Genomic DNA, 26181 nt, shown 5'->3' with positions numbered 1-26181 from the left:
CATATAAAAATATAACCATATGTCATAGGCAAACTATCCTCAGCTACAGAGAACAGAGGTCATCTGCAAGTAACAAAGCAAATCAATTCTGTGCAATTCCACTTTTTGCATTTATGGTATTTTCTGTAATCAAGAAAATCAGAGGGGGGGGCAAGGGAGTGGGCACTCCATAATGCAGCCCTCAGGCCTGGGCCTCTGCAGGGCGGCTGAGGGACCCGCACCCAGCCCTTGCGGTGGGTGCCGTACTGCGGCTGATCAAAAGCCTCCTCGCCGTGCACCCACCGCCTGCCACTTTTACGAGCCCTTCGGTACAAGGACAGATCAAAGCCCAGGTGAGCGGACCTGGAGAGGAGGACAGATCAAAGCCCAGGTGAGTGGACCTGGCGATCCATGCGGTGCTGCGTGACGTGACAGAACAGAGGTTAAGAGGTCAAGAGGTCACCGTTAGCAAGAGAAGAGCTGGTGGGAGCTGAGAGGTCACCGTACACTAGGCTGGAATATTAACACGCTTGAGAACAAATGTGAGCCGGAGGAGAGCGCCCGGAGGGGGAGGAGAGGGACTATCATGGCATTTTTATCACGTTTTCAATGAAAACAGAAGGAAGAGGCCCTCCCTCCAGATGGACTGCATCTCCTACAGTCTAATTAAATAAAATAAATACTTAAATAATAAAAACACAACAGGCTACCAAATCTGGTCTGGTTGGGGTGTGTTTTTATATAAATAATAATTAAAAAAAATCTTAAAGAAAAAACAAAACAAAAAACAACAAAAAAAAAAAACCCAAAACAAACCCAACCATCTGAGGATGGAAAGGGTCAAGTCCGTTTGCTTGTCTTCACTGTACAGTTCCCTTTCACCAACCCCTTACAGCATGCAGTTTCACAGTTTTTTTTCCTCTTTTTTTTGTTTTTTTTACTGGGACAGTGATCATGATCAAAATCCGCATCAGCGTCGTTCTTTACACAGCTTTGTGCATCGTAAACTGCAGCTAGAAACTGGAAACAAGGTCGTCTAAGTGGACGCAAGGTGTACGTGGACTGAGATGCCCGCGTGTTGGGATGGAGATGGGGTGCATCAGCACAGTGATGGGCGCAGCAGGTGCCCGAGGACCGGGAAGGGGGCGGTCACCACCCCACCCTTTTTTCTTCAGCGCACACTTTTCCTTTCCATGACTTCCGGCTTTTTGGATATGTGGAGAAAAATAAAAAGGAGAAGAGCCACGCTGGGGGTCGTGCACCTTGCCACATTGCCTCCCCTGGACAGCCGGATTGGTGGAGCAGATCGAGCGGGACTCGTCATCACTCTTCAGTGTTCACCACGTCAGGGTTCCATAAGGAGAAGGAGAAAGAAAATAAGATACCTGGTGGGGCAAAAGGAGGAAAAGGTCAGCTTGAGTGAAAGGGGGGGGGGGAGATCACCACAATAACCACCACTGAACAGGATAGGATGTGTGTGCTGCGAGTTATAAAGGCAGGTGTATGCGTGTATCTGCTCCATGACGTAATCTGACTGCACAGATGTGTTTGGGAATATAATATTATGTACATATTATATTCTGTCACTCTCCACCCCCACAGAAAGGGGCTTCACCAACAACCAGCTGGACAAGGTGCTGCCCTCACACCACATTACCAGTGTACAGCTCAGCATGTGACAATCTGCAGGCTGTTGAGCAGAGCATCTTAATGGAGGGCTGATGGGGGTGGTGGTATCCCCCACCCCTGGCTGTTCCGTCAGGATGACTCATCCTCAGTGCACACGCATCTACCTGGGGGCTCGCTCACATACACACACACTGGTTGGAAGCTCATCCAGCCTGCGCTATTCCGCTCACTTTGGGCCGTTGAGAAGCAAGTGCCCCTCCCCCCACACGCGGGGGAGTTGTGGGTGACTCATAAGAAGGACCATTCAATCTTATTAAAACTTGTGACTCACTTGGCTTCCTTTTCTCTCCTCCAGTTTACAAACCTGACCCTGTACAGGAGCAGGTAGACGGCAAACACACTGTGGCTATCATTTTATGTCAAGTTCAGTTCAGCAGTTCAAGATGGGGCTGTTGGGGTGGAGGGTGGGCACTGGCAAGACAGTACGATTTGCATTCAAAAATATCTGGGTCTAAAGCTCACTTCCTGCTGTAGTAGCCTTGATCCTTGATCAAGGTACTTGCCTTGAATTGAGAGTTAAATTAAAAAAAAACACACAGACGCAATAAAAAAAAAAAAAAAACATGGATTAGGTGTGTGAGTTGTGGTTACTCACCGCTACGGACTGCCCTCACTCAGTGTGGACAAAAGGTCACTGCTGCTTGCAGGCGGAGAGCTTTCGGATGCGGCTGACTGCAGACACGCCTTTTCGGGAGGGGTTGGAGGAGGAGCTTGACCTGCGCTCGGCGCCAGGTTTGGATCCACCACCACAGCCCCCCAGGGGTCCTGGCTCAGTGCCGTTCACACACATGGGCTTGAGTGCTCCCCGGGACCGGGTGTGAACCACCTGCTCCGTTTCATCCTCGAGAACCTGCCCTGCAGAGCATAAGTGTGACGTGGAGGTTCAGTGGGGCGGCCTGGGGTTCGACAAAGAGGGTGGGGGTACACACCCTGCCATGTCCTACATCAAACATGGCTGTCAGCAGGAACAGGGTTCAGAAATGGATGCTGAACAGGAGCACGTCCTACTTTCAGAGGAGGATTGAGTAGTGCAGAGGTTTAGTTAAGGGCATGAAAAATGCGAGTTCTCTCTCTCTCTCTCACACACACACACACACAGAGAAAAACCAATACTGACTTATCAAGGCAGGAATATAATGTATGAGAACAACAAAACAGACAGATGAGGGTCAAGCTCAGAACAGTCCACTCACTGGTCTGTTCCCTAATTTATGTGCCTGTTCTGGACACCCCCACCCCCCCAACAGCTTCCTAGTGCATCCATCCCATTGCCCCGATGGCATGGGGGTTGGGGCAGGAGCACAATGCTGAGAGGACCCACATGGAAAATCACATTGGGGAGTGTCATCGACAGGACAGCTGGGTTCCGAAAACAGGTGAGCGAGCCATAAAGAGGAGGACACCCCTAAACAGTGCGGACAGCTGCAGAGCACCACAAAAGAGCTAAAAGTAGCGCCACACAAAACGGTGGCCCCGCACCTTCTCCCTTCCAGAGAGCTCATATGCCATCGATGGGCGATCGTGTGGGAAGGAGCATGGGCTCTCCATGAACCTACTGCTGACAACATGCCAACAAATGGCAGCCAACATACCCGAACGTGGCCATCAGAGAGAACAGCAGAAGTGGCACAGTGTTAAGACATAAATCATCTTTCTAAGCCTTGCTCTCAAAAAATACCCGAACAGAAGCTGAGCAAATCTGATTTGTCCCACGCATAAGTGGGCTTCCGGTAAAACATACTTAGCTGTGATTCATTAGCTAGACATAGCACGCAGACGTAGGCAGCCAAATCACTGAGGGGAAGAGGCCAAAGAGAGGAAATGAGGAGCAAATAATCACCTCTGCTTTCTGCCCTGATGTCGTGCATTCTGGATGCACCTGCCATTCAAACCCGAGTCCGAAAATCAGTCCCACTGAGGAGATACGGAGAGTCACACTGAAGCTGCACAAGGAAACCTTGGCCACAAAATGTGACTGTAGCTGCACGCAGTAGTAACCTGGGACAGAAAGTGGGAGGATATGGGCAGGAAAGTGACGGACCCTTCAATTCCTACCCAGATGTCAATCGACAATTCACAGGACTGAACACAGTCATGCACGCTTAACACATACGTGGAGCGATGGAAGCGGCTCCCAGTCGAGTGTGACTCATGTCATGCACCTTGGGGCCATTTTCAAGACAAGAGATGAGCAAAAGTGGTTTGACTGTGCTCTTCTATGCATGTCTGGGGGTGCAAACAGGGGGAGAAACATGCCAACTCCACACTCTGAGAAGGACACGATTCACATACCGACCAGGTGAGGCTCTGGCTTTACCCATGAACACACACAAGTCACGGAAGAAATGGAGTTTCTGACAGTGCCTGCTACACGTTTGCAAACATACTAGTATGATGACATTTCTGAGACAGAACATTAGTGGCTTCAGGTGAACATGCTCTGATGGGCATCCTGTCAGCTTGGGTCTCATCCTTTCAGAGACACCGGACCATTAATGACGTGTAGAGAGTCAACACTGTGGACACACCAGGAAAGGAAGCCAGAATGAGTCCAGTATGAATAGAAAGCTGTCGCGAACACTCTGCCGGTAACCTAGAAACAAATCCAAAGATCACTCTTGTCCCTGCATACATTAACTGTGGGCTGTAAAGAAAATGTTTATCTCCTAAAAGCACCAGGAAACTTCCGGTTTCGGTCAACTGCCTCAACCGAAACTGCACAAAATGTGATCACGTGTTTGTGCTGCTCTGCCCTTTGATGTGGAACAGGAATGTGATCATATGGCACATCAGTGCTCTGCTGCAAGTGCCCAGGCCCCATGGTGGCACACTGCAGCACGGTGGCCTCCTCGTCCCCCAAAGGACAAGGCCTGAGTATGAAACGTTTGGTGAAATAGACCTAAATGGACACATTAGACAAAGCACTGCACACACTGCTTACTATTCATTTCACTCTAAGGAAACAGCTGCAGACACAGTCAAACTATTTCATATTTGGTGCCTTGCTGTAGTTTACAGCAGAATTACCTTTTTGGCAAAGGAACCTGCAGCCTTTCAGTTAGCAATCTTAGTTCTTCAGCATTTTGACCCCTGTTGGCCATTGCTAGAAACCGTACCCTCCTATTTGCTCCTGTTGGGTGTTTGCAGCCAGACCTCCATTTAAAGTGGATGTAAGCAACCAACAAATCATACACGCAAACACTCCTGTTTCCTGTCACCAGTGGATGGAAATGTCCTGACAGCTGACTTCATTGGCCATTAAATCACATTTCTTGCCACGTTACAGTGCATACGAGTCTCACTATTTACCACAAATCAGGGGCACATGGGGGAACTCCTCGCTCAGTGTGGTGATGTGGGTCAGGGTGTGGAAGTGGAGTTGAGCCACATGCAGCGTTCCCACCTGGCACCGTGAAGTCCTGAGTATATATGATGTCATCCTCGCCATCAAACAGCTCATCGTCCTCCTCCTCGTCGTCAGCATACCCGTGTAGGTCCTCCAGGTACGGAACCACAGTCATGCTGCGCCAGGGATCCCTAGACTCTGGGCTGGGGGGGATCGGCACCGGTGGCTCTGATGGGGGGTGTTTCTTGCGCACCCAGCTGGTGGGGGGGAACAAGTAAGGAGGTGCATAATGTCACAGAAATGCTGCACCGTGTACCTACAGAACATGTTAAAAGGGGTATTTTGGTAACTTCCATCTTTTGCACGATGTCCTAAATATCCTTGGTACCAAGACACACGATTTGTCCAGCTACCGCATCGCCCAGGTTGACAAAGAAATAACACTTCACCAAATCGGGCACTGAAAGGGACACAGGATGTGGAAGGCAGACCAAGTCATTAGCACCGCCACAGAACTGCCTCGCTGATATGGTGGTCTGAAGCATGGGAGGGTGTGTGCCCTTGTGTGCATGGCAACACAACATAGCTTCCACCCTCTGTGCAGAATCTTTCCATGGCTGCCTTCAGCCTGTAGCCATTAAGTACTTTGGGAAGACAAGTTTGCAGCTTTTATCACTAACCTGGAAGGGAACATTAAATGACAACTCCATATCTGCAGTCACAGTTAGTCCATCATTAGAGGCTCCTCTGCTCCACTTTCGTGTTTGTTTTGGAAGAAAAAGCTCAGACCCAAAGATGTTGCATAACCCCCAGTGTGAGTTCCCAAAACCAAGAGAACATGTAACCTATTTGATACCACAAGAACATTAGAACTGCAGAGCAGTGAAAGTTTCTCATATGCATAAGTATAAATATACCTCTGAAAAACAATAACAAACAAAAAAAGATGACGGCTGAAAACCTGGAGATTTGGCATATAGAATATCGTAGCGGTCAGGACCGGACCAAAGCCCCCTGCCCTGCACAATTCTACATCTTCTCCAGTGCCACTTGTGGGCCTCTCTCCATGACAATAGGGAGAGGTTCACATTGGTAGCGCAGCATGAGTCACAAAGCTGAGAGTGGGGCTCGTGAGGTGGGGGAAGAGAGGGCCAGCTGCGCTGCGTGGGCAGCACGAAGGCCAAGCCGCTCGATGAGACTCAAAGGTGCTGCTGGGCTGCCAAAACTGACCTGTGACCCAAAGGGCGCTGGTTTAAATCTCTTATATAAACATGATGTGTAGAATACCGGACGATTTCTTTATACTGGAAATAACTAAGGCATGACATACCAACGAGCACACACACACAGACCTGTGACCCAACACCCCTCAAGCTCCTCCACACACCTGTGCTACCTGAAAATGTTTAAATCCCTTGTGAATCCTTCGTCAGACAAACTGTCTGGCCAGCAGAGGTGTCCAGCGAGCGGTTTGACACACCCGACAGATGCAGTCTACTGCTGAATAGCGTGACTGCGGAGTGCTGAGGAGAGACTAGAGCACCATTCATACACACACTCTCTCCCGATCAGAACCGCGCTGATACGCACACCATCGTCCACGGTTGCCATGGAAATGACAGCTCGTGGAGCACTGGAAACATCTGAGCTTGTGTGGTGGAGGGTGTTAAAAGGCTGCAAAAAAGGGCTCTTGAAAGCTACAGGGCATGAAGGGGTGTCATTTTTATGCGGTTCACCGATGTCCTTCATACATTGCGTGAGCCTGCAGTCCGTAACGCAAGGGTGCAGAACTACACTCTGGGAGCCCTGCGGTCCAAGGTATTTTGTCACATGCATTTCAATTAGTGCCTGACTGACACCTGAAGTGTTCGGTGCAATGAGTACAAGCACAAAAAAAAAAAAAATGAGCAAAGACCAACACACCCTGCAGGCCTTGAGGATGAGTTGGTCTGCGGCAGAGATCACTTGAGCCAGTGCAGGAAGAGCCTTAATCCTTCCTGCGCCTGCTGCTAATATGCTGCAATAACAGGATGGAGTACAACAAAGAAGCACTTTCAAAGCCCAGGGTTTGGAAATCATGGCACTCCTTGCAGTCCTGCAGGAGCACCCACCTCCCCTCATCCCAGATCCCTCCATTTGGAAAAAAACAGATCAGACTGATGAAAGCAAAAGTGACATCTCTCATCATTTGTTGGATTCAGGATTGTGACCCAAATCTCCTGTCAGCCCAGATCATCCCACAGGAAGAGTTTGTTTGAAGCTGGAAGTTGTTACATAAACCCTAAAAGTCTACAAGAGTGTATGCAGAGTGCACAACAGGACAAACTGTTCTTAAGTATCATTTACAGTTACAGCTGCATCTTCTGCATTAAAACACCAAAATCCACTAAAGTTGTCACTTCTTAATCAAATGTCAATAGACCAGACATCAGCGGAGGACTACAGGGGATCAGGCTGTCTTTCCAGATGTCCCCTGATCGAGTGAGGAACACGGGTACACCAGTGTACCACCTCAGACGGCAAGCACCTTCTACTGGACTGCTTCTGTTGAACCCCATACACACAGGATGGGCCCCTTCCACAGTTCAAAGTGACCAAATGACCTCCATGGAGAAACAGAGGTCATTCCTTCCTCCGAACCTGCACCTGTGTTGCCATGGGAAACCATAAGGATTATATGAGCCGCAGCCAAAAAAATCACAAGTTTTTCTTCCTCTCTCACAATTGAAGTGAAACATTTTAGTTGGAAGACTGAACAAGGCTTCTACTTCGATATCCATGACAATCTCATCACTGCACCAGAAACAAAGAAAGGCATTAATATGTCAAATTACTTACTTGTGCTGTCTGATGTGTTGTATTGAGAATCTCTTTTCTGGGTCGTATTCAAGCATTCCTGGAAGACATGCATCACAAAATTAGGTTTTTTCCTCTGTTTTGCAAAAGGCAAAAAAGGGGTTACAAGCACAAAGTAATTCAATTACACAGCAAACAATTAGAGAGCACTATATTAATAAAATTGATCGTCTATATCGTGGCGCTGCTGCAAATGGCATTAACTCCTCCAGTGAAAAAACATTTCATAGAAAGGCACTGTATAGAGCCAAGATAATGTTAACACAGGTTCTTCCTCTCATCTGGCAGCTATGGCATACAGATTATGTTCGTTTACTAATGACTCTCACCCAGCAAGGCCTTCCAAGAGAGAAATTTAAAAAAAGAGCTCTACCTTGGTTTATAATGCACCCTCGCTCATTATTCCCACATGGTCATTCTCAGTGTGGGCAGTAGTCTCTCTCTCTGATTATGCTTTACAGGGGATTAAAAGTGGGTAGCTGCCACATTTGGCATGTGTGGACCCTGCATGTTTTGCATCTTTGTCCCCAGATCACTTGTATTTTATTTGTTCTGCCACATTAGTGTTTGAGCTGTGATTAGAGCTGGTTATGCATGTTAAAATGCACAGGCCACCATCTTCATCACCTCCACACTTTGTGAATCTTCTTCAAGGTGACTTACAATGTGGGGTTTGTATGATAGGAAAAACACTAAGTAGCCAGTGTGCAGAGTAGGGTAATTTTTAATCAATTCAGAGTATTTTGATCAGGGGTACAAAAACAAGAGCAGGGATTCAACCCAAAATATTGCAAAGTGGTGGCTTTAACCACTACTATGCCACCTGTTGACACTATTAAATAATTTCAGAACATGGATCAAAGGATATCATAAGTGCTGTATTTTACCTGGTGGGTAAGGTGACACCTTTACTCAAAACACCTATAGTGCCATTAACAACTAACTACCATCGCATGATAATGTACAGAGAAATGGCTAAGCATGGTTTCATTTGCATCCCTCCACAAGACACCCCCAAAACACAACAGGGGAGAACAGGCATCCTCCTAGCCCATTCCTGCAGGGGGAAAGAGAATTAACAGCCTATCCAGGAAGAGGTAGTACACCAAGGAGTTCACGATGCTCCAAGGTCCCATTTTAGACATGCTAAAGTGAGGAGCTGAGTCAGTGCACAGCTGTGTTGCTGTGGGGGGGTGATGGAGCTGATTACAGTGATGAGTGCAGAGCCCCTATATCAAGTGTGCAGAGACTCACCAAGGAAGTCAGACATAGCTGGGAGTGTCAGGAGAAATCCTGAGAATTTGATCCTGAAACAAGCACTGAGCCAAAAGCCACTTCCAGCAAAATCAGACTCTACCTCCTGAGCACCTGGCCTTTGCTCAGCCACAACACAGAAACCATGCAGGAGCTGCATGACATTTTATAAACCCTATACCCAACAGTAGATCCAGTGTAAACCACAGCATGCAAATAAATTCTAGGGCATGTATTCAGAACGCCCTCTAATGGCAACAGGAGTAACAGCTGTTTAAGACAAGTAACTGGCAATTGTTTTGAGTCAGTCGTGCAGTAGGGGTAAATGTGATAAAACTGCTAATAACTTAGACTCCATGACAAGACCTCAAGTTCAACATCAATACCTTTCAGAAGGTCTGAGAGAAGTGGCCCACACTCTTCAGGAATACTGTACTCTCCTTTGCCAATGTTTTCAAACAACTTATATATGTTGTCCCCTTCGAATGGATACAGGCTGGTTGTAATGTTGTATCTGCAGGAACAAAAGAAAAACCTTTCATTGCCTTAGACTGATCATTTTAACAATTATCAACAGCAACCTTTCTATATGGAAGCAACTGAGAGATATACTGTCTGTGTGTCTCTTCTAAATATTAAAACATGGCACTATAAACATTCACTATAACCACTTATGTATTCATCATTACATACAGTGTCACTCCTGCAGACCAGATGTCCACTTTGAACCCTGAAAATGTGTCCAGGCCATTGGCGATCTCGGGGGGCTGGAAGGCTGGGGACCCCTGGCTTGTTCTGCAAGTGTCATCCTCCGCAAAGGGGTGTAGGGCCTGGCAGAGAGGGAGGACAATTTAGGACACATTTGTCAACTCATTAACACAGCACTTTGGCTCATTAACATATCCCAGAGTAACTTAGGACAGAACAAGTGGATGCTGCCCTAAATTCCAACACTCTCTCTCTCTGTCTCTCTCACACACACACACACACACACACACACACACACACACACACACACACACACACACACCTCTGCCACCCCCAGGTCCGAGATCTTCAGTGCACCATCTGTGGTCAGCAGCAGATTGCCTGGTTTGATGTCTTTGTGAACTATTCCCTGGCTGTGCAAATACTCCAGGCCATCTATGAGCTGGCAGAAATACCTGGACAAGAGACATAAAATGCGTTCAGATCTTCAAACCATTCATCAGGAAGTTACTGAAACCTGTAAAAATGAACACCACAGTATGTTTTGAACCAGTCTTATCTAACAACAGGATGACCCATACATTTTTATTATGTTCCAGATCTTTTACTAGCAAGCCCCTTACAACTCATGCACAGCCCTGCTTTGTCCCTGATTTAAGAGGAAATAGACTTAAAATTTTTATCTTGATGGGTAAACCAATTTTTTCCCCACATACCCATGAGCCTGGAACACAGGAAACCGTTTCTCCGGCACACTGTCCAGCATCTCCTGCATCCCGCATACGCAGTACTCCATTACCATATACGTGAGGGCAAAGTCAAGGTCAACACAGTTGACAGGAAAACACCACAAGACACACATGGACAGCAAAAGTGTCAAACCACTGTACAGTCCCAGCAACAGAAGACAAGACGGGGAAAACTGGTGAGAAGATACGCAGCAACTGTGTGATCATCCAGACAAGAGGACGACAGCAAATTCTACAGAACAGCAAGTATCAGGACTAAACCTTAAGAACTGTAAACAAGTCAGTATGGGTCTTCAAGTACAATGCCTAGGAGCATTTAGTTCTGATATTTTCCATATGGCGAAACAGCCTCAAGCATCTTTCTGCCTGCAGCTGCAGTGTCACAGCCAAAACAGCACGCCACCTGCTGGCTGCTGTGTGCCAGTGCAGAAACTGGCACAAGTCGATCACATCCTGAGGATTTCCAGCACCTCCCCAGAGGAGCTAGAGGCTGAGTCATAACTGCGTCAGCAGGCATCTCTCATTTTCCCTCTCTGCGGTCAGGGAAGACCGGAGGCACCGAGCCGCAGGAGCCCCGCCCCAGCTTCCCCACACACCCATAAACCTGCCCACTGACTGTTAGCATGTGCAGACAGCGCAGAGGAAATTATCACAACCATCAAGCACCCTGGATGCATCATGAATCTCAATCGACAGCTGTATGCAGAGGGCTTCAGTTTGCTGGAAGGGGAACAGAGACCCCCTGTGGACAGAGTAAACAACTGCAGCACAGCTGGCTGCTTATCCTTTTTAGAGCCACCAGATGACTGCAACACCTCACGCAAAGTGACTACAAAAGAGACTGCAGGCCTGCTGTCAAGACAGCATGCAGGCTGAGTATTGGCTTGTGAAAGGTTACCATCACAGACATTTCCCAGGTACTACTGCTCACATTCTGCAGATGCAGATTCAGCTGTACGTAGTATGGTTAGTCACTGACATAACCTTTTGAGTAAACAACTTTTTACCCTGGGGTGTGCATGAGGTGTTGTGGCTCACCCAACGAAGGGGCTGTGTCCCCGACACTGTCTGTGAGTTGTTCAGTGGGAGAGAGTGAATTCGCAGTGACACTCTGTTCCAGAATGAAAAGCCCCGTCGACTCCCACCCTGCGGAGCTGTCCGGGTTCTTGACATTTACGCTTATTTGTTTAGCAGGCTCTTTTCAGCAAAGTGATACAGACCTCAGAAGTGCATTTCACAAACAAACAGAGATACAGATACAGACACAACTTGCAGCGTGCAGTCACTTATCCCAGTACTTCCGCTTTCACCAGCACACATAACACAAGTAGCTGCATACAGACTTGACGACAAGACCCTCACCCGCTCCGTGTCACATTCCATTAGCAAACTTTGAATAAACCAACTCTTGGTGCCAATTAGGTTAATAAGTTAGGGAGCAAAGGATTATTCATCCATTTGGCAATAGGGAATTTCACCAAAACACAACATACTCAACATAGTTGGCCTAGATAAATTCCAATAAACCATGTTATAACAATTTGAAGTGTAAACACTCCCTGTTATACGATCGGAGTTCACTATGGTATTATGCTCATTGTAATTTCACCCTCTTCCAGAAGGATATATCTTCTGCTTCTCTTCATTGTACAACACATCCACCAACTGGATCACATTTTTGTGCCGTAGTCGTCGCAGCAGCTCGATTTCTCTGAAACACAGAAATAAAGATTAAAGAGGTTAAAGGGAACTGTTTTGTAAAAAAAAACTGCTTACACTGTGCAGGAGAAGAAACAATGAAAACACAGACCCAGAGAATTTAAAGCAAACCCCGGAAGAAGTTCTTAGTGAGGCTGCATGTGAAAAACAGTGTGATAGTCACTGTGCCCAAAGACTAAGTGCTGATGAAAGGCCAGAGATGTAGAACTCCTATGAAATTGGGTCCTCAGAAATGCCACAGAGCCCAAAAACCAGTTTACACTTCACAGGACACATGCTTAAGACTGTCACACACACACACACACACACACACACACACACACGCCATCAGTGGGTACTGATCAGCTAAATTTGGCTTGAACACCCAGCTAAGGCGACATGATCAGACCCCTCCTAGGAGGTGAACCTGCAAATTCCTGACTGGGCAGGACCAATACTGCCATGATGAAATGCTTTTGAAAACCTCCTGTAGCAGGGACTCTTGAGTTCCTGCCAGCAGCAATACTGACTCACCACGGCTGGGGCTCCTGTTCCAACCCATCTGACCAGAGCAAAGCACTGCAGGGGGTCTGGCTGGCCAGCCAGCCTCTCAGGCCGCGTTTCCCCTTCCCTATATAGAGCCTATGGCCTTGGGCACGTTTCTAAGTCACATCAGTAAAATAAGGGCAGTAAATGTTTCCTAGAAACAGAGGCATTAACCATTTTCATTCTTCTGAGAGTTTAACAGCTTTTCACTGGCATCCAGTGCGTTAACAGACAGTGTAGCTCATGGGGACAGCAAGCTGAACAAACAGTAAACGCATTCTTACCCGCGCACACACACAGACACACACACACACACTCCAGGGCGTCCCTGCTTCATTTGCAGTCTCCTTGAAGCCAGAGCAGTGGAAACCAAATAAACGTGACTGTACATGGATCCAGCAGAGCCGCTGCACTAAGGCAGCACTCAGCAGAACGCTTTGCACATTTCACACACAAACAGCTTCAAACACTGCAGGCAGCATCCATAAGACTGACGTTCACCATTAAGCTTCCAACTCAGCAGAGCGAGGTAAACAATCACTGCTGGATAACAAACAACAAAGACATTGCAGTATCTTCTGTTTATTTGACATCGAAGATAATTTATTTCCTTTGCCATTAGACAAGCTGAACTCAGTTCTATGGCTCCCTGTATTACCCCTGTAGAGTGCTGAGGCTTCCAGAAGTAAGTGCACAGATCCCTGATACCAGTAAAGGCCTCAGACATTTCCCAGCAGCCCTGTAATCCTACTGAGCTACAAAACCAGGAGCCCACAAAGACACAATCTAAAGACACATACACACACAAGCGCCAATCTGCTACTACACAACCATCTTTGTGTTACACACCACCATGCCACACCATCCCATAAGACTACCATGTTCCAGAAGAAAGGCTAAACAGGATGTCAGGGGGCCTGTCCTGCTCCATTTAAGGGGGCCAACAGGCCATGAAAGTCATGGAAATGCAAACCAACCAATCACATGACAGGTAAGGAGAAGGGAAGGTGTTACAAGATATCCCATCATCTCAGACACAAATATAGTGTGTGGGAAGGTGAACAGGAGAGGCAGCTACTATTCACAGCTCAATATGACCACAGGCCTGCAAGCTAAGATCCCCGAGTCGTAGAACTACAGCAGGAAGGCCCAGAGACGACCACTCTCAGCACAAATACACACACTGGCGAAGTTCACGCCGCTATTTTAAGCCCCTGCTTGGGACCCAGGAGTGAGAAGGTATTAATTAAACTGAACTGAGTGATTAACACTACAGCTGCTCCTTCCCATCCACCCCGAGTAGCTCCTCGGCAGGGTGGCCAACAGCATGTCAGGAGGGACAGCATCCAGCGCAAGCCTTCAACGATTGAGGCACAGCTCAGGTGCTACACCTGCACAGGTAAATGCAGCAAATCAGCTAACATGACCAAACAATGGCATCTGTACAGTATAACCACATCTGTAGTATGGATGCTTTAACGGGACTTAACATTTCTCCTTCGAAAAATAGAGATCTCTCTCCTCCTGTAGATAAGTGCTTCAGATCTGGATAGATCACAGCACTACAGGCTGCCAGATGGCTTCGTTAACAACATGGGTGCTTTCTTCAGTAACTGATCCAATGGCGAGCTCTGTTTACTTGCTACTGTACAGGAGTACCGCGGTGTGTGATAAACATAGACAGCAGTTGCAAGTGTGATCTGGTCTCCATCTGGAGAAGACGGTTCAGCAGTTAAGTCAACCAAAGACCTGAGTAGATGCACTATGCCTGCAGCACTTTGTTGCTTCTCAGGTCAGGGATGACCAGAACCAGGTAGCTCACGCAGTCCTACACACAACACATCAGCAAAGTGCCAAGCGGCAGCTGTACACACCTCACCGCTTTTCTTAGGCATTCCAATAAAGCATGCAGGGTCATCGTGCTGCTGTACTAAGACACACAACAGTTTATTGGTCTAGTAAAACCACAAGGTCTCCTTTGAAACCATTCCTGATACTCGGAGGTTTAGCGAGGCAGCTCTCGACAAGCGTTTTGCCCTCGGCTATAATTTGCCACGCAGGACTTCAACCTGTACCCCACACACTACACAGACATGATGTGACAAACAGAGGCCAGCGAGTACCAGAGCTTGTCAACCAGGCAGGCCTGCAAGGGCCTGTGCATGACCACAGGGTGACAACCCCCTTGTCACGCCTGCTCTTTGCATTGGAAACATCAAAGAATAATTGCAGCTTGTTCCGAGAATAGCACGGCAGCAAGTATTTACACTGAAACCCCAGGAGCTAGTGCTGTTTTACATGAGCGATTCTTTGTTATTTCATTTAGTCTGCTGCAGGCTGACTTTCTGCTTCAGGTTTCTTTAGTTTTTGCACTGTCAAACTGGTCTGACAGCATCACTCTGCTCAAGCTTTACAGGCTGTCACAATAAATAAAATGTTACCACCGAATGGGCACGTTATTGTGTATCCACAGGAAAAATAAGATGTTTTTTTCCACAAAGAAATGGCGAATGCAAGATGTTATAAACAGACACATTTACCAACCTTTAACCATCCCTGAGGGACAGAGGGGTTGTATCTATAATTGTCCAGGTCTTAAAACAAGCCAAGCAGGAGGACATGGCAATGTCCCAAAGTGCTGTGGAGTGTAAAGACTGACAAAAGCAAGCTGAGGTCGTTGCCCATGAAACAGAATTTCCACCTTCGTGTGAGTCTCAGTACCGGTTCGTAAGAAAACCCTTCACACAAACGCGAGAGCCACAGCCCTAGATACGTGTGGACATATACACAGAACAGACATCTCTGTACTTCTCTATCTGAAAGACAGGAAGGATGAGGTAATTCAACTATAGCAACGCATGCTTGTGTGTCTGCACACTGCACTCAAACTTGTGCAGGACACACAGCCTGCTCCGAACCCTGAGCACAAATTAGCTGTTCACATTCTGAGAAGAACTAGCAGTGAGAACTGCCCAGAAGGCAGCTGACGCAGCCAGCTGTCATCCTTTTCCGAACGGGAGATGCAGCTTGAGGTTTTGGTTGCACAAGTCAGGCAAAGCCAATGAGCCCAAGTATTTTCTCTCCTCTGCATCTCTAGGCACCTCCTGTACAGGACTGAGTCGCTACAACCTGTAAACTGCAAACACCCTGAGTCAGAGAGACTGTTTTGTAACACTTGTACCTTACTGGCGGCACCGAATAACGTAAATGCTTGCAAGTGTGCGCATATGGGGTCACAGAGCCTCTTTTTTGCTGCAGAAGCAGAAAAACACAGCTGATAACTCACTTTTTGACGTTTGCCTCTCCGTTGGGGATTCGTCGAAGCTTCTTCTTCTTTAAAATCTTAACAGCGCGTCTGCAGAGTGTCTCCGAGTCCAGCATCTCCTTGACCTTGCCGTAGGAGCCCTCCCCCAGCAGGTCACCCATAAGGTACTTGCCCACCAGCTTGGCACGCTTGCGTCGTGGCTGATAGATGACCTCGGTGGAGTCTATGCGGTGGATGAAGGCGTCCATGTTCATCAGCTCGTTCTCCGGCAGGTAGTCAAGATTCTGGATCTCACCCGTGCTCATCTTTTCTATACTGACTGGACGTGGTCCCCCCTCAGCTGTCACACCCCACCAGTCTGCAGCAAGGGCTCAATAAAACAGAATTTCTGAACTAAAGTTCAGGTCTACGAGGCTCCAGCAGAGGGGTGCACTGCAGAGCTATGTGAGAACAAAAATCACCATGTTCCACCATGAAACTACAAGAGCTGAAGGCTAAATTCCATTGTGAAAGGCATGGGGAAGCATGGGGCCTTGAGAGGGGTATGAGGGTGGGGGGTGTGGCAGGGTCAAGACCTTACTAAGTCCAGTGTATGGGAATCCTGGGACGTCTACAATCTGCTTGGCGTAAACATCATCATTTGGTCAACTCTGAGCCTGAGAGCGAAGCAGCAATCCACTAAGGTCTCAGGCGCTCTCGCGTGTGGGCTGACCGAGAGTGACAAGACACCGCGTTCAGAATACCTGTGACTCAAATTGCCCCTTTGTACACATGCCTGTCCCGGACATCCATGTGCTGCAGTGTGGGGACGAAGAAAAGGAAAAAGCTGCGTGTGTCCTCAGAAGGGAGGAGACGAAGAGCTGTGTGTGTCCTGCCTCCCGGTTGGGTACGCAGATGATCTCCTCTCTGGTCCGGGTCGGGGTTGGGGGGGGGGGGGTTGGCAGAAGGCCCAGGCCACCGGTGAATGTTATAGCTGACCCGTCCGGAGGGTTTACAAGTCCTCCGCCTTCATCGCAAATAAGGTTAACAAAAAGTTGCCAGATGATAATCTGTAACAGTAAAATAAATAAATAAATAAATAAATAAATAAATAAAAAAAAAAGACAGTTAAACACACAGGGGAAGAGCTGAAGGAGCCATTGACCATAGAAAAGACACATACATTCCTTCCAGCAGCACATTTTTGCTTCCACTTAATCCAGACACTCAGTCAAAGGCAACATGAGGGCAGAGGCGGCACGGAAATTAGAGTCGGAACACATTTAAGGTGATCGTGGATTTCTGTCCAAAGGAGCAAATAAAAATCAAGTAAGTGACGACGAAGTGAGCCCACGGACGGAGAGCGCTGTCACACTCGCTCACTCACACACTCTCTCCCTCTCTCTCTCTCTCTCTCTCTCTCTCTCTCCCTCTCCCTCACACACACCGCTCTCTCCCTCACTGACTGATCACTCGCACTTTTTCGTCCGGTTCCTCGTTAGCGAGCCGAGCGAATGATTGTGTCACTAAACCACACGGCCGACGACGGACTGGTGACAGCGGCGCGCTAACTGAGCAGGCAGGGCGCGAGCAGCAGAGCGCGCGCCGTCGACCGACCGCCGCCTCGAGCCGCACTTTTTTTTCACTTCACAAAACCAACCCTCGCGTTTCTAAACTTCATTTCAGGCGCACATCCAACTATTATTGGGCAAGTAGTCAGATACAAGCTACCCCAGCGCACAAAAGTCGGTGTCAGCAGAGAAGTACAATGTCAAACAGCACCGGACCGCCGATGGACCGAGCTAACAGGCTAGAGACACAGCGCCGCGGCTAGCGGCGCTCACGAGCTCAGCACAACTCTTTTTCGAGCTCCTCCGCCATAACTGTCCTTACCTCGGTGTCCCAACATCCGCCGCATAGTGCACTCGCGATCTCACCACATTAAGTTTTTGTTTTTGTTATTTTTGTCAGGGTCGGTGAAAAAATTTCAGCTGCTGTCAGGCTGTCGCCATCTTGTTTACCTCCCCCTTACTCCAGGTTCACGTCAGAGGGCTGGGACAACAACCGGATACCGGCACAAAACTCCCATTGGCTCACGTGTGTGCCAGTACACAGATTCCTGCGCTTCCATTGGCTTACCAGCGTGTCAGGGAAAAAGGTAGTCGCTCTGTTATTGGCTTATCTTTTTGTCTGTTAGGAAGACTTCTGCGCTCCCATTGGTCGGTGAGCGTGTCCGTTACTTTTAGCTGAACTCGAAATCGTTTGTACACAGTAGCAGCTGGACGTTGAAGACGTACGGAAAACAGAGGTAAGTCGTTGATGAGAAAATCTGCTTCTCTCGCCTAAGATATCGAGCTAATTTGTATGATATTTTTTGCATACAAGTCAACAGATATGTTATGTCAAAGAGGGATGTGACCCGTTAATCCTCGAGCCTGCAGTGCAGCACTGTTGTGTATTCACTCACTCACTGTACTCTCGTGAATTATCTCCACTTGACTTCTGGGAATGAGTTCATTAACTTAAGCTTTCGATTCGCTTCTTTTTGATAATTTGGTGAAAAACACTTTTTGTGTTCACCTTCTAGGTCAGGACCGATCCTCAAGGTATCCTCGACTGTACTTTCCAATGCAGAGCAGAGGTTCACAAAAGTGCGATTATCATTATGAGCCAGGAGCACGTGGTCACTGCATAAATGGTCTCGAGAAGGTATTTCCTGCGTGTGTGGTCGTGAGATTAATCATGGATTTTAACCCCACCTTTTGTACAAGTCGTGATGTAAAACATATGATATGTTTGATCAGAAGCTGGACACTGATCATTCAGTGTAAATATGTTGTCCAGTGATTTTGACATCCATTTTTGATGGCACACAACATGAAAGCTTCCCGAATAGATCTTCCAGAACTGGAACTAATTTCAGAACAACTGCCTCAGGTGGACAGCCTTGGGGGAGTTCCTGTCATCACAGTAAGAGTAATGAGGGAAGCAGCTGCTTTTCCATTTCCACCTGATCCAAGTCACTTCCACACTCCGCTGCACATTTCCGGATCCTGGTAGAGTTAAAAACCATATTAAAAATGGCGCACAAACATTTCACGGCAGATACATTTTTATTGTTAACTGCAGAGTTTACACAAACAATGGTTATTCCAATTATGCAGGCAAACCTACAAGCTTGACACATATGCTATTGTACTAACATCCAGAACAGTGCTAAAACTCATAAAAATACAACAAAAGGTACATTCACTTGGTGTAAACTGTTTTGTTTTGGTTGCTAGGAATTTATGAATGTTGTTACACATCAAAGAGCAATGCCAAACAATGGTCTTATTTTAAAAAGTATTTATATTTTGAATTAACCAGTGATTGCCGTGGGCTATGAACAGTCTCAGCACTAAGTGAATTTTAAAAAATGCTCTTGCCACTTTTGCTGATCCCTGTAGATTCGCAGACAAAGGTTTTCTGTAACCAAGGGCTTTAATCCCATACAGTGCAGTATGTTCAAAGGTGTGGGTCCAAGAAGTCCAGTTCTTAGTCACTTTTTGATTCTTTCTATCGCAGCAAGGTATGAATACCATCTCATTCTTTAGATTACCAGAGAAGCAAGAGGTTTTACATCTGTTTTGATAGCCACATCTGTGGTGGTCTTTCCTGGGGGCTGAACCGCTGACCAAACACCACCGACTCAAGTCTCTCATAGCCATTTGCCACATTTGCTGACACTTCTAAAAAAGGGAGCAATATCGAAGATGCACTGCTTTTTCCTTCTTCAGTAGTATGGTCGTCTTGGATTATTCTGTGGAAAAAAGAAATGGCCATCACCCATGCCCCTTCGCACTTCACAAAAATGGTACAAACTGTATAAAGAGCTCTTATAAAGCGAAATAAGCACATTTGCACCCCCTTGTGGCGACATCAGCAGCTGTTTTCATTCATTCTAGTAGAAACGTACTGAGCTCCACATCAGGCCATCATTTAAAAGGATGAAATTAATAAATGTCAATTTTCAAAATATCCGATTAGCCACAGTCTTATTAAAATTGCCTCTATTTATGGGTTTGCTTTAATGTGCAATACTGAGGCAAAATCTATTTTAACAGTTGGTGCACTAAAACATCTCATTGTGAAAGTATTACTTTTTTTTTCCCCCCATACATGATAGCTAACTATTGCTGTGTAGCTAACAGGAGCTGCTGCTTTCACTTTAGCCCATGAAATCATACAATGAAGCATGGCAGACGCAGTGCGCGAGGAGCAAAGTTACCAGGGGGTTGGGCCTGAACCGATAGGCCAACATCATCCTTTTTCGGAAAGCATCGTACTCATCATCATTTCCAGTCAGCTCTGCGGGCCTGTCGACCCCAAACCCAGCACCATCGACGGCTGTGGTTCCCCTGTGAGCAAATCAAAGTTATCAGAGTGACTTCACCGAAGTAAGGGCTGCAATAGTGTGATTTTGCCAGCATGGCAGGTGCCCACTTGTTCACTGGGTTCTTGATGCCCTGTCCGTCAGAGCCAAGGCCCTCCCCCTCCTTCCAGCCCATTTTCATCAGCATCTGGAAGCCTATGTTCTCTACGGTCAGCTTGAACTCCTTGTACTCCGAGTAATCTGGGTCCCGTCCTTCCTGTGTGACCAGCAGACAGAGTGGTTAACAAACTGGGGTAAGCGTTAGCTCACCACTGAGTGTCCGAGAGGTGGCGAACCTGGGTCCTGAACTCAAAACCAGCATGATTACTGGAGCTAACGCCACTTGACAAGGGCCTTTACAAAATCATATCAAACACACACCAAGTCACTGGCACTGCTCACCTTCAGGGCCTTGAAGGTCTCCATAAACTTCTCAAGCTCCTCCGGAGGCAGGAAGTCACCGATGAAGTGCTTGCCCTTTCCCATCTCGGTCAGCTGCTCGGCCCATTCTGGAAGGAGAGACAAACTTCACTACTTATCAGCAAGGAGGGGAACACCTCACATGAACGTTGTCTGAGGTCAACGCATCCCTCTCTGCCGTTACACTCTGACAGGGGCTCACCGCGTGTCTTCTCCATCTCCATCTTCCGCAGACGGTGTTCCCAGGTACCCTCACGACCGTCGATCTCCTCGTCACTGTCGTACTCGTGCTGGTGATCGCGCACAGCCTTCTCCCACATCACTTGCATCTCCTGCATGGCGCGCTTATGCTTCATGATCATGTCGAACATCTCCTGCATCTGAAAGTGCAAAGCAGAGCTGGGTGAAGTTCCTACAATGGTGCCCCTTGCTGGATGAAAGGTCTGCGAGAAGTCGTCAAAACCACTGAATCACTGAGGCTGAGCAGAGACCCTAGTTGTTCCATACCTCCTGCTGCTCTTTAAGCTGCTTCTTCTGGTCCTCAGAGAGCTCGGTCACACCAACCAGGCCCACCGGCTTGCCCTTTTTGTAGCCCAGACCCCTGAGCTCCTGGGCTAGAATAAACACACACGCTACGGTTACTACACCTGAGACGCTGGTGACGCAGCACACATGGACAATCCCAAGAAAACACACGGAGCTGTTAGCAATGCTGCGTACCAGAGAGGGAGGGTGTTTCTGTCTCTGGTTCAGATGGAACCACAATGGAAGGCAGAGGGATCTCTACGCGGTCATCTTCTGACCCCCAACGGCTTTTCCTCTTCCTCTTAGTACCAGCGGACTCAAAATGCTGGGTTGTGGGAGACTGATTTGTTGTGCTAACAGGCTGCATATGCTGAGGGGGCAGAGCAGCCGGCCTCTTTTTTCCTGCAGCGGCCTCCGTAGGCTGGGGAGGCGGGCTCTCTCCCTTTTTGCCCCTCCGGAACTCCACCACCTTGTCTTTGTAAAAGCGGTGGGCGGCACTGTTTGGCTCATACAAAAATCTACACAGGAATAAAGTCCACTCAGGGTGCTTTGAAACTTCAAAATAACAGCTGCACAGTGTTTTGTACCAGGCAACTAACAGGGCAGCAGTTGACAGAGTTGCTAATATGAACCTTGAGAACATAAAAGCACAGAGGCTCCGAGTGTCACAGGCGGGTCTCGGCTTGAGACAGGTACTCTGCCCGCAGCCAACAGAAAAAACATGGCCCTCACCTGAAGGCTGGGTTGTCACGGTTGTGCTGGGCAGCGATGGCTTCCACCTCGGGGCCGCCATCGGCCACAAACCTGGCCAGCTTCTCGGCCACCTGCCGGGTGTCCTCGTCCACTGGGGGGGAGACTTTAAGCAGTCTATCAGTACTGGGGTTCAACTCACACAACTACTAGACTGCCACTTAGTCTACAGCAAGTGAGGGATGAGAAAAGGAGGGGCGATTGGGAGTCTGTGGGCCGACTGGGAAAAGCAAGGTAATTGTAGTTCCCCTAAATTCATAAACACAATCAATCATGTCTCCTGAATAAACATGAACAGTTAAATTTCCCCTCAGGTTGACACCACCACTGTGATTCGGTGTGGTAATGGTTATCACCAGTATATGACCCAAGACATTGACATTTACTCATTTAGCAGATGCTTTCCCCATTTATACTGCTGGCTGATTTTACAGGAGCAAGTTAGGTACGCAAGTACCTGGCTCATGGCTACTACAGCTGGAGGTGAGATTCAACAGTACAATACCAGCTGTCCCCTTTAAGACAAAACTAAGAAAGATGCAACAATTCTGAAGTGTCAATCACAGAAAGTAGCTATAAAACACACCAACTGTCCTTTATTAATCTTATTGTTAGCATCTACGAGCTGAAATAACATTAAAATTGATGAATCTTCATGGTGGAAAGTAGTTTTACTTTTATATGCAACATTTTCTACAGTGCGAAAAATTTAACAAAAAAAGTTAGTTTGTGGTATCCTCGGAGCCCCTTTGACTCGAGTTGTGATGTGAGAACGCTGTCCTCTGCAGCTGAACAAGTAGCCAATCTTACCATTGAAGCGGGAGTTCGTCTCTGCTTTGGGGTTTTCCTTCCTTATTTCAGCAACTCTCCGTCTGTAGTACAAATAGTCCCTACTGTTCTTATCGTACAAGAACCTGTGCAGGGGCAGGAAAGACAAGAAACACGTAGGAAGTGAGCATCAGATGCCATTTTCATCTGAAATTTGGACGCCACCTTTATGCTGTTCATTGCCTTCTGTCTTTAAGGATTTCAGTCAGTGTTTTTCAGAACGTTTTGCAAGTCAACTTAAGCATAATATACAAGCGAAAGTAGGAGGGAGAGCATCACATGCAGTTGCCGTGGTGATTGTGTCTGTCAGGAAAAACTCACGAGAACAAGGGGTTGTCCTTGTAGTCCTCCATGGCTTTGCGCTCCAGCTCAGGCCCCCCCTCTGCCACAAATGCAGCCATCTTGTCCAGGACAGTCCGAACCTCGGGGTCCTCTGGGGGGGGAACTTTTTAACAGGCTATGAGTACTGAGGCCCCGTTTGCGCGCGCGCACACACACACACACACAAGCAGGTGTGTTACAGTTAATGAAGTAGGGGGAAAGGAGCCCACCGCTGTCCAAACATATCAGCCTAACATACTAGCAAAGCTTCTGGAATGTCCTGTCCCCGGAGATTCGTGCGATTCCCACTGAGTGCTGGTATTACTTCACACTCGAGCAATGGGCTACACAACACGTTTTTATCAGAACTGCACAACCCATCATGATAAATGTCCATATTCCAAGAGCTTGGAATGTAGCCCATGAATGTAGCCAAGAGAGCAGTTTCACTGTTCACAGAGAGTCTGACACATGGGCTCTTCATACCCCGACACCAGAACAAAGTAAACGTTACCTTTGACCTCCAGGAAATGGGAGTCATCCATCTCCTCATCCTCATCATCTGGCGAGACGAAGACACCGGGTCGTGGCGGACGCGGTGGGGTCTTCTTGCATTGGGAGTAGTTCTTGAACTGATTCAGCATGCTGCTGATGCCCAAGCCGGGCCGCTTCCCGATGAGGATATTCTTTCTCTGCGTCTGAGCGCTCCCTGGTGACGGCCCTGCAGTTGAGTCTGTCCCTCCGCTGCAGTCGCTGTTGGAACCTAGAGTAGATCCAGTATCGTGTTACTCGCTGTGGATCCACCTGGGCACGGACCTGTCTAACGCTGTTTCAGACACCCTAACGCAACACTCTCTTGCTGAAACCCGCCAATCCCCCAGCACACCATTGGGGGTGCTGCCATACCTGCATCAGGGCCAGATTTCTCTTTCTGCATCTTGAGAAACTGTTGCAGGAAGCTGCCATCGTTAACAAACTTGTTGGATGTGGATGCTTGCAAACTGGGGGAGCTATGGGGCGAGAAGAATATGTATTTAGCAAGTACACAAATCAATACTGGCTTCAGAACAGGTACTTTTCACACAGCATGAACACGTATCCGGACCAGCTGAGCTAACAATGCTGCACTTTGTCCAGTTATTAGTATGGATATTTTCTGGAAAAATTTCTGATTGCTGCAGGAATTCGAAGCGGCTCGCTCGTGCCGTCAGGACTTTGACCGGCACGGCGGGCGCGAAGAGACGCGTTGAGCCGTGGACTCGTGTCCCGTGTCCCAGCAGCAGCGCGTACCTCGGGGGCGCCGGCTTGTTCGGCGTCTGCTGGGAGTTCTTGGCCTGCTCAGCCATCTTGGCCTCAATCTCCCGTTTCTTCTGCGCGATGAGCTCCTCCTGGCGCAGGATGTTCATGCTCATCTTGTTCTTGTTCTGAGCGGGTTTGAACTTCCAGCCGGCTCTCCCTGCCACACAAGCGTGGTGTCATTCGCACAAAGCAGCTCAACTAGTAAATCAATCAACAGGGAAACTAAGTGTTTGAGCTGTAAGGAGACCACAGCCTGCCACTATCCCCACAGAGTACGATATTATTGTATATATGATTTCCCTGCACGGATTAACTAAAGTAAAAATACAGTACAGTAAATAATCAATCCCACTGACGCCGCCGGTGTGTCTGTTGCACTTTTTTTAAAATTATTACTGTGTGTCCACGATCACAGCAAAGAAAATGAATGACAGTTAAAAACACGATTAACGCCGGACGGACCGCTCCGCACACCTCCTCCTCCTCCTCCTCCTCCCACAAATCAAGTAAGACTAGTTTAGTTTAGTTAGTAGCTCACTCGGAACTGAGTAATGAGTTAATCATTAACTTAATTAACTAGTTGGGACTGATGACTGAAGGTAGCAGAGACTGAGAGCCCGTTCCGGTTCCGCGTTCGTTCGTTCGTTCCTCCTGCGACTCTTCTTGTCACACCGACCACCGCTTGTGTGGAGCACGACAGCAACATTTCAGTGTGTTAATGTTCGTTTTCAGACTCAGAGGAAAGAAAGCAAGGGCTCGACGTGTCGGCGTTTCTCCCTCAGCTCCTCAGGCCGCTCGCCTCACCTCGCCTCGCCTCGTCGCGGCCCGCAGAGAAACTAGTGTTTCTGCCGCGGAAAAAGACACAGTCGCGGGTCGCATCGTGCACAAGAACACCCGAAGCGCCTGCGTAGCCCGTTTTTTATCCGAAATGTTTTAATAAAAAAAATAGATATATATATATGTGTGTGTGTGTAAACATGCCTTTACCTGTCTCGCCCGTCTCCATCGCTGAGCCTTTTATTTATTTATTTATTTTTCAGAAGAAACTTGGCGACGTCGCTTCCGTCGCACTTTTCGTCGTCGACTCCTTCTTCTTCTTCTTCTTCCGCGTCAGAGCTGCAGACTCGCGTCTGCTCCGGGCAGCTGCTGCCCCCTATCGCGGGGCGTCGGAACTGCATCCCCGAAGGCGCTCTAATGACGTGTTGCGGTCGTTTGCGGTAATTTTTGTTCCACGAAGGACGTTTAATTTCGCGAAGAGCTGCGTGTCCCGCTGCGTGTCCCGCTGCGTGTCCCGCTGCGTGTCCCGCTGCGTGTCCGTCAGGATGAGCAACTCAGTGTCTTTCAGAACAGGCTGTGGAGCGGTGTCTCGTGGGACAGTTCCTATATTCGCCAGAGGGGGGCAGCACTGGCAGGAGCTTTCGGAGCTTGTGGGCATTTGCATTTACATTTACTTTACATTTACTTTACATTTACTTGACATTTACATTTTCATGATGTTTACTTTTAATCGTTCAGCAGACGCTTCTCTACTGCCCATCCGACAGAAACACCCCCA

At 47.9% G+C, this 26181-nt stretch overlaps 2 protein-coding genes across 2 annotated transcripts; both read right to left on the bottom strand.

Moving 5' to 3' along the window:
* Nucleotides 1-762: 762 nt before the first annotated feature.
* Nucleotides 763-18090, bottom strand: stk11 (serine/threonine kinase 11). The gene is made up of 11 exons (XM_018731243.2): nucleotides 17963-18090; nucleotides 16112-17139; nucleotides 12209-12292; nucleotides 10549-10638; nucleotides 10155-10287; nucleotides 9818-9954; nucleotides 9511-9638; nucleotides 7853-7910; nucleotides 5072-5271; nucleotides 2264-2523; nucleotides 763-1364 (listed from the first exon to the last, which is right to left on the bottom strand). Exons 2-10 carry the CDS (start codon nucleotides 16393-16395, stop codon nucleotides 2300-2302), a joined length of 1338 nt encoding a protein of 445 aa, XP_018586759.1. The 5' UTR covers nucleotides 16396-17139; nucleotides 17963-18090; the 3' UTR covers nucleotides 763-1364; nucleotides 2264-2299.
* Nucleotides 18091-19147: 1057 nt separating this feature from the next.
* On the bottom strand, nucleotides 19148-25723 carry sugp1 (SURP and G patch domain containing 1). Its single transcript, XM_018731242.1, has 14 exons — nucleotides 25614-25723; nucleotides 24618-24783; nucleotides 24234-24337; nucleotides 23842-24090; nucleotides 23328-23451; nucleotides 22989-23092; nucleotides 22161-22284; nucleotides 21624-21946; nucleotides 21411-21517; nucleotides 21106-21283; nucleotides 20886-20992; nucleotides 20555-20700; nucleotides 20340-20469; nucleotides 19148-19871 (listed from the first exon to the last, which is right to left on the bottom strand). Exons 1-14 carry the CDS (start codon nucleotides 25630-25632, stop codon nucleotides 19845-19847), a joined length of 1908 nt encoding a protein of 635 aa, XP_018586758.1. The 5' UTR covers nucleotides 25633-25723; the 3' UTR covers nucleotides 19148-19844.
* Between the last annotated feature and the right edge of the window lie 458 nt (nucleotides 25724-26181).

Source organism: Scleropages formosus, chromosome 25 (genome assembly GCF_900964775.1).
Source record: "Scleropages formosus chromosome 25, fSclFor1.1, whole genome shotgun sequence".
Taxonomy (NCBI): Eukaryota; Metazoa; Chordata; class Actinopteri; order Osteoglossiformes; family Osteoglossidae; genus Scleropages; species Scleropages formosus.
This window is presented reverse-complemented; position numbering and strand designations above follow the sequence as displayed.